This window comes from Argentina silus (assembly GCF_951799395.1).
Source record: "Argentina silus genome assembly, chromosome: 9".
Lineage (NCBI taxonomy): Eukaryota > Metazoa > Chordata > Actinopteri > Argentiniformes > Argentinidae > Argentina > Argentina silus.
The window spans coordinates 15,385,993-15,394,594 of NC_139663.1; the positions used below are offsets into that span (position 1 = coordinate 15,385,993).

At 45.4% G+C, this 8,602-nt stretch overlaps 1 protein-coding gene across 1 annotated transcript; it reads left to right on the plus strand.

The window, feature by feature from the left end:
* Positions 1-4,932: 4,932 nt before the first annotated feature.
* On the plus strand, positions 4,933-7,326 carry LOC310809330 (uncharacterized protein; the record flags this gene model as incomplete). The annotated part of the gene is made up of 3 exons (XM_083676530.1): positions 4,933-5,220; positions 5,875-6,012; positions 6,688-7,326. The coding sequence occupies 3 exons, from the start codon at positions 4,933-4,935 to the stop codon at positions 7,324-7,326; spliced, it is 1,065 nt and encodes a 354-aa protein (XP_083532656.1).
* Positions 7,327-8,602: the final 1,276 nt, after the last annotated feature.

Below are 8,602 nucleotides of genomic sequence, written 5' to 3' on the forward strand. Positions count from 1 at the left end.
GGGAGGGCGGGGGGGGGAGGGGTAGGGAAGGGGGACGGAGGGCACAGGGAGGGGGGGGTGGGCACGGCACAGCGACAGAAGCAGTTTTGGTTTAGTTTCTCTTCCTAACCCCTCCCTCTCTTTTTCTCCACCCCACCACTCATCGTTAGACCAAGGCCAATGTCCCCCTTCCTGCCCCCATCCGCCCACCTGCCCCGCTATGAGAGATGTCCATGGTTTTTACCTGGATTGAGGGAGGGGCAAGGGAGGATGATATCTAGTTCGTTTTAAAGATAATCTAAAGTTAAAGAAAATAATATCCATTTTTCTTTCCCCCACCGTACAGTACCCCTTTTTCTTGACCTTCCACGTTTTCCTTTCCTTTCTCCTCCCTCCTTTCTCCTCCCTTCTTCTCCTGAAACCAAGGCTAGCTCCTCACTCTCCCATTTCAAGAAAAGTCACTTCTTTTTCTTTCTTTTTTTTGTTGGTAATCGATTTTCTACTATAATCATTTGTCCTATATTTCAAAATGAATAGGAATTTATGGTGTGAGATATTATAATTTTTTTCTAAAAAAAATAACTAAATACTGTTTTGACAAGAACACTAATTGTAACAGCTTTCTTGAAAGCGTAAGGTTATTTTTTTAAACCACTGACTGGTAGGATCCTAGTTGATCCATGGGAATCTGACACACAGGAATTCTACCTCCTTATTACAAGGCTTTCTCAGTCATCCTTTTTGGCCAAAGTATTTTTGCATAGTATGTTCAAATCTTCCCTGTTTTTTAGGGGTTTTTTTGCAGTCTGCTTTTACCCATAAGCTCTTGCTGCTTGCTCCCACTTTTGAAAAAAAGGTGCTTTTTATTACTTGTTTGTTTTTATTTGAAGTCTGACTACACCTGGTGACCTACAGCTAGGTTTCCATACCACAGATCATCATATGAGATATGGATGGGTAGAGTGTGGGCTGTTCTTTCTATCCTCTCTCTTCCTCCCTCTCTCTCCCTCCCTCCTTCCATCCCTCCCTCCCTTCTCCCCTCACGGTCCTTGATTCTATGATACTATGGCTGAGTTCCAACACCCACCCTAGCAGACCAGTTAGAATGCAAGGCCAACACATTGCTTCTTTCTAAGTGTTACGCTGGTGTGGATGTTGCAACAGAACCTATACCTCTTCCACGATGGGACCACTTCTTGTGAAATCCAGCTTTTCTTCTTTTCCAACGTGTTTTCATTTCCTCCTTTTACCCCCTCCTCCTGACGTTGCCTCACTCTGGCACTTCTGCTCTTTCCTCTCTGTCTCCCTGACTCAATGCATTCCTCCCCAACCCCCCCCATTTGAACAAGACAATAAATTAACTAACGTTGGCCCGACCATTCTGACTATCGCGTGCCCCAGATGAACCGCCGCGCGCGACAAGAACGATCAACCTATCGAATCTCAGTTCTGTATGGGAGGCTTTGTATTCACTTTTTGGAAGAAATAATAAAAAAAAAAGAATTGTACTACTCCAGATGATCTTGCCATGTTTGGAGCCTGGGACGGGGAGCAGGGAGGCCGGTTGGCCCAGCAAGGCCCCTATCCCAGACTTGTAACAATGAAGCCTGATAGGAGGCTCGGCCAGTGAGGTTCAGTTTGGAACGGGCGGGGCGGCCATCTTTGTAGTTGTTCACCAGTCCATCTTGGGGTGTTCAACCAAGGCTGCTGCCGTTAACTAGGTTTCCTTCCCAGTATTTTATTTTTTATTTTTAAATAGTAACATGGAAATAAAAAAAGAGAAAAACCTAAATGTTTTCTGTGTTGTCTTGTTTTGCTTTTTTCCAATCAAAGATTGTTGTTTTAAATATTGCTGGAACTTGTTAGCTTAAATGCAATCAGTCTTTAATTTTGGCCTACTCTCGTCAAGGAATTGACAAGGACATGACTTTAGCCGTTTGAAATGGGAGTTATGTGATGTTTATAAATCGAATCAAACTTTATTTTATGCACTTCATACGGCATTTGCACAAATGCAATATAATGAGCTTCACTGTGAAAGGATGAGACAAAACGTACGAGGATAAAGTATAGCAGCCCTGGGAGTAAACAAAAGCAGAGATTAAGTGAGGCCCGGCAGGCTGCTCCAGAGGCGGGGGTATAACTACTAAAAGCTGCCTATCTGCCTATTGGTCCTGGGCTTCGGAACAGTTCAAATGCCGGTGCCAGAGAACGTGAGGGACACTGTACAAGCATGTCGGTCATGTATTGACCAGAAAAAGATGTATAATAACAATAACATCTTAAAAATCTATTCTAAAACGAACAGGTAACCAGTGCAGAGACTTGAAAGCTGGTGTGACGTGTTGTCGGTTGCTGTGTTCTGTATGGGTTTGCAGTTGACCAATGGCTTTTTTTGGTAGACCAGACAAACAGGAGAGCAATGTAAGGTTAATTGATGCCACACTGCGAATTACAGACAATGTATTGGGTCAACCTTTGATTTGCAGTTACGTCATTAGAGGGCTTCCATACGTATTGAAGTAACCCCTGCAGTCACTGACTCACCTGTGTGAGATAATGGCTAGTCTTTTTCACACCGTGTAGTTTGCTGCTATAACTGTTGCTGTCAGCAGAGGGCGGTAGAGATACAAATGGAGGTGGGACATTCATGAGTCTTATTGCTGTCTAATTTGAACCCAGATATTGGGGAAACACTAAATAAACCAGGATGGCATGGCTGCCGTAACACACAAATATGACTGTACTTTTGTTTTACTTTTAATTTAGCTGTCTATTCTTGTTCTCTCTATTAAATGCATTGTCTTTGAGGACTGAGAAAAGCGCTATGCAAAATAAATGCATTATTATTATTATTATTATTATTATAACCTCCTCATTCAGAGTGTAAACAGCAGGCTCTCAGATATGCATGCCAGCGTTACAATGACCCGAGGTAACCCAGCTGAATCATTCATGTTTCCTGAGACGTGAGGGAGAATCTCCATTGTCCAGATAGAGAGGTTATCGTACACACAGATATCTAACCCAAACCCTAACCCTCTGATCAGCGTGGCATTGTATGGTGCCTTCACTATGTATCTATTATTCACACACATAAGTGGTTCCGATATCAGCCAGACCCCCCAGGGAACACGGTGGTATTCGCTGCCGACGTTGACTTACCGGAGCATAGAATCGGTGGTTTTGGTGGAATTGGTGGTTTCGGGAAAATGATCAAATTCCATGGAATTGAAGGGAAAATGCTTTCGCATATCGTAATATGTCAGTCTCTGCAAAGCTGTAAGTGTCATGCCAAGTTGGTTGTTTCTTAAGTGTGCAGCAGAGGTCGTGTACGTAAAATAAATTGATCTTTGCATAGCCGTACATGTAAAGATGAATTGAAACGGTTTAGTATTTATGTAACGTAAAAAAGACAATTTGAGATTGGTACATCCATTCTTAGACTTCTAAATTAATTATAAAAAGACTGTCATACCCCATCAGAATACAAAATATAAGATTGTTTTACTCCATTGTTTGTAAACAATGTAATCGTAAACAAACACTGTATGCTAAAGTTATATCTTTTAATCTCATGGAAATTCAGCGCTTGCATCCAACCTGTCAATCAAATACCACAGTCCAAGCATGGACCAGCTCCCCCATTGGCTGGGGACGTCAGTTTCGCGGATCAATTTGCTTCAGATTTGTCGGCTAATGAATTGCAACAGAAAAAACTCCTATTGTTGGATGAGAACAGCTGGTGAGCTCGAGATTGATGGATTACAAACTGTGATCAGAGTGGTATTTTAGAAAGTCTAACAGCCGACACCACTCTGACAGTCACTGGTCAGCCTAGGAGAGAGGCGAGACGAGGACGCAGTTTGTGTTTACTGTCGCGCTTACGGAAAGACGATAAACTTATTTTATTCCTGCGGAGATCGGAAGGTAAGGTGATTATTAATATTAACTGAATGTAGCTATGTGATAAATACACGTTTGTTTAGATAAAGTGCAGCGAAAGCTAAGCCTAAATCCTTCCGAATTACGTACGCACCATATTGCACAGAATCATTGCGTGCGAAAGTTGTGGGCTTTCTCTCAGTTTCAAAATAGATTTATTTTCCAGATTTGTATAATTGAACTAGAAATATATATATATATATTGTTTTTATCACAATGAGACTAACCTAAACATAAATAAAGGTTACAGAAGTGTGCTGTCGCCTGTCACTCAAGCTAATACAAGTGTTAAAGGGGTATTCCACTCAAAATACAATTTGACCCAATAGCCTACCCACTTTTGCATTTTGTTCTTGTGATTCATCAACACATATGACAGTTCTTGACTGTCCTGTTTCTGCTATCCAACCTCATGCTCATACATCTTTTGTCATATTATTTTATTTATTAAATACATTATTTCATTAATGAATTAATTTCTTTAGATATATGTAGAACTCTGTGAAGGAGGAAATCTCATAATGCATGGAATGGAATGAGGAATGGTGTCATTTCTACCTCCACTCTGCCGACATCTGGATGCTGCTGAACCCAGGAGCTGGTGAGGCTGAGAGTGACCTCAATAGTGACCTGTAGTGACCTCGCCACCTCGCTGTTATCAAAACCAGCCAGCCACGCCTAAAGGACAAGGACAACTCTCTGGTCTCGCCTCGTTACGAAAGGAACACACCGGTGTCGTTGGACAGGTGCTTGAGCCACTGCAGTCACGTTTCTCTGAACTTCACAGAATGGTCCAGTTTACACGTGCATTTATTTGATACTCACCTCACCTCACCTCACCTCACCTCACCTCACCTCACCTCACCTCCACTCCACCCTCTCCTCTGCTCTCCTCACCACACCTCACCTCACCTCCACTCCACTCCACCCTCTCCTCTGCTCTCCTCACCCCACATCACCTCTCCTCACCCCACATCACCTCACCTCTCCTCCCCTCCTCCCCCCACCATGCTCCTCCTGGCTGGCCTCCTCCTCCTCCTGCAACTCGCCCTCTCTACCCCGGATGGTTCCATGCTGTTGTGCCCTCACCGCTGCCTGTGCTACGAGCACTCAGACCTGGTGGACTGCCGGGCCCGGGGGTTCCTCCAGGTCCCCCATGGTCTACCCCACGGCACCTGGCTGTTGGACCTGGGAGGGAACGTCCTGACGGAGGTCCAACATCACGTCTTCACGGGCCTCTGGTCGCTGCGTGTCCTGGTGCTGTCTGACAGTGCCATACAAGACCTCCAGCCACAGGTAACAAACTGATGGAACAAGCGGTATGACGTTTGTTATTTGTGAAGTTTATACGACAGGGACAATGTAGACAACCAAAACAAACATCTCGAAAGCTGAGTTCTGATGCGTCGTATCAGATATAGCGATACAGCTTTATCGGAGGACGGGCTCATTGTAACGCACGGAACAGAAATAGGAATCGTATCAAACACACGTGACATTACAATGAGCCCATCCTCCGATTTCTTCCCCTTGGGGAGGCTGGTGGAGGTAGAAATCAGAGGATGGGCTCATTGTAATGCATGGAACGGAATGAGGAATGGTATCAAACAAGAACTGTTGGTGGAGGGAGAAATCTGGGGAGTTTAGCTGGTCAGTTTGATGACACTGAGTTGTTCTCTGGTCTCAGTTAGTCCTCTCTGTGTCGGCCATGTTGGTGGTGGCATCGTACATATTCACTGATGAAATGGGTTCTTGTTATAATAACCACACAGTGCTGTCAATCTGACACTTACTGTATTTGTGTCAATTAAAAAGATTTTCTCCATCCCCACCCTCCCTCCTCCTCCCCTCTCCTCATCCCTCCCCTCCCTCCTCCTCCCCTCTCCTCATCCATCCCCTCCTTCCTCCCCCCCTCTCCCTCCACCCCCCATCCCCTCCCTACTCCCCCAGGCCTTCTTCTCTCTAACCTACCTAGAGAAGTTGGATATGAGTCGTAACGCCCTGCGGCGACTGCCCTCAGACTTCTCCTCCAGTCTGTCTTCGCTGAGGGAGCTCCGTCTGGACCACAACCACCTGGAGCTGCTGGAGGTGAGGGGAGATCAGACACTCACTCACTCACACTTTTTAAATTTTTTATTTTTTTATTTTATTTAATCAGGGATTTAATTAAAATAATGGACCCAGTATTTACATAGTAATTAATAAAAATAAAAAAAGGTTAAGCTAAAAAGATCAATTAAATCTAATTAATCTTTTGTGCTTTACGGTTCATGCTGGGTACATTCCAATAAGCATGTGTACTGTTAAGAATGTGTGACATTGCTTCATCAGAGTACTCTGCCGGTGATGACTGGAAGTTAACACGTACATTTTCAAGTTTTAATTCTGATTCGATATCAATTTTCATTGTCCCTCACTTTCATAGATGCTTTCTTTCCTATTTCCTATTTGTGTTGCTCTTTTTAAATACATTTGGAGTCAAAATTTGTGTTGTATGTTTTGTATTGAAAACTCTCTTCGGAACTATCTTCCTGACAATCTAAGGGCTGTTCAGACTCTTTATCAGCTGGCCTACCCTTCCTCCTGGACTTTGATTGCTGCTTTTATTATATGGTTATATATTTTTTTTTCTTTTTTTTTTTCTTCTTTTTTTTTACAATTTTCTGTTTTCTATTTTATTTGATGCACTTTGAGATTATTCTTGTATTATTAAAAGTGATTTTTAAATGTAATAAATTATTATTGTTATTATTATTATTGCAGGTGTCCTGCCTGGAGGGCCTGGAGAGCCTGGAGAAGCTGGACCTCAGCCACAACCGCATCACGTCCCTGGAGCCCGGAGCCTTCCGTGGCCTGTCCCGCCTGCGCCACCTCAGCCTGCAGTCCAACCAGCTGCAGGCACTCCGCCAGGGCTCCCTGGCCATGCTGCCCGGCCTGGAGGTGCTCCGTCTGGGCCACAACAACATCAGCCACCTGGACACGGAGGCCCTGGCCCCCCTCCACAGCCTCTCCCTGCTGGGCCTGGAGTCTAACCAGCTGCAGCGCCTCAAGTTCAAGACCTTCCTGAGCCTCCACACGGCCTCCACGCGCCTCCAGCTATCCCACAACCCCTGGAGCTGCGACTGCGACCTCCACCGCGTCTTCAGCAAGATCCTGAGCGTCAGGCACCTCCACGTGGACGACTACGCCAATGTGACCTGCCGCGGGCCGCCACAGCTGGCCGGGGCCTCGCTGGCGTGGGTGGACGGTCAGCTGTGCGTGGCGGAAACGGTCACTGTGCTGGTCATCACCCTGACGGTGCTGGTGGCCGTCATGGCCGCCGTGGTCATGGCCGAGCACACCCGGAAGAAGAACGCCCACAGGAAGACCTGGGACACCGAGTCGCAGACGCAGGGACAATGACTGTTTTAACGGAGGGGAGGAGTTCAGAGCCATAGAACCAGAGACGATGACTGTTTTAACGGAGGGGAGGAGTTCAGAGAGTCTCACACTGTCGTTTGTGGTCTGTCCAATGACATTAAACATTTATATAGATTTCATATTTACACTGTACTGAACATTCCTACGTCATTTTTTCCTCTCACACACAGAAATGTTTGATTGTATATTCTTCTGTTTGATTGTATAACCTAAGTGCTGATGGTATTAAAGATCGGGATTACGTATTCATTAATTAATTTTTGTACCAACTGAATAGTTTGTTTGACATGATTGCTGCTGTACCTATTATACTCTTTTACTTCAGGGGAGGCTGGTGGAGGTAGAGATCGGAGGACGGGCTCATTGTGATGCATAGAATGGAATGAGGAATGGTATCAAACACGTATCAAACATCCATTCTCTACACTTGCTCTAGTGGCACCTGTCTATGATCAACATCAGCTTTAGCCAGCGCCAGATTAATCACACAGATTACCACTGGCTTTCAATCTGACTAAAGAGCCGTGTCAGGATGCTGATTGAGAGTTCTCAGATTAGAGATGTCCTTCTAGATCCCTTTGTAGAGTTACTGTTACAATGTAACAATGATAGTTGTAGGGGTTGTGGTCCAGGGGAGGCTGGCGGAGGTAGAAATCGAAGGACGGGTTCATAGTAAGGCATGGAATGGAATGAGGAATGGTATCAAACACACTTGCCAGGTTTGGCCGTCGTGAGTCAGGCAGACAGGCTGATATGGGGAGAGAAAGAGAGAGAGAGAGACAAAGAAGCTTGTATCCATCATCACCAGATTCCTCATTTGGGCTTCACTCGGCTGGACTGATCATTGATTCCCTGGGTTAGACAGAGACATAGAGAGAGAGAGACAGAGATAGAGAGAGAGAGAGAGAGAGAGAGACAGAGATAGAGAGAGTGAGAGAGAGAGAGAGAGAGAGAGAGAGAGAGAGAGATAGATAGGCTTGTATCCAGGTCACAGTAGGCTGGCTTGGGGCCACCACCACATCAACAGATTACTGGGCTGGGCTGGGGTGGGCTGGGTGCTCTGGGCTCAGTCTCTGTCCATCACCACCGCATCATCAACATCACCACCAGATTACTGCTCTGAACTCCACTAGGCTGGTCTGATCATGGGGAAACCCCCCCAGGGCGAGAGAACAGCCTGGCTCACATCCCCCAGAGAGAGAGAGGCGGCTGTAACACACTCTCAACATAAGGACGGACGTAAGACAGGACACGGGGA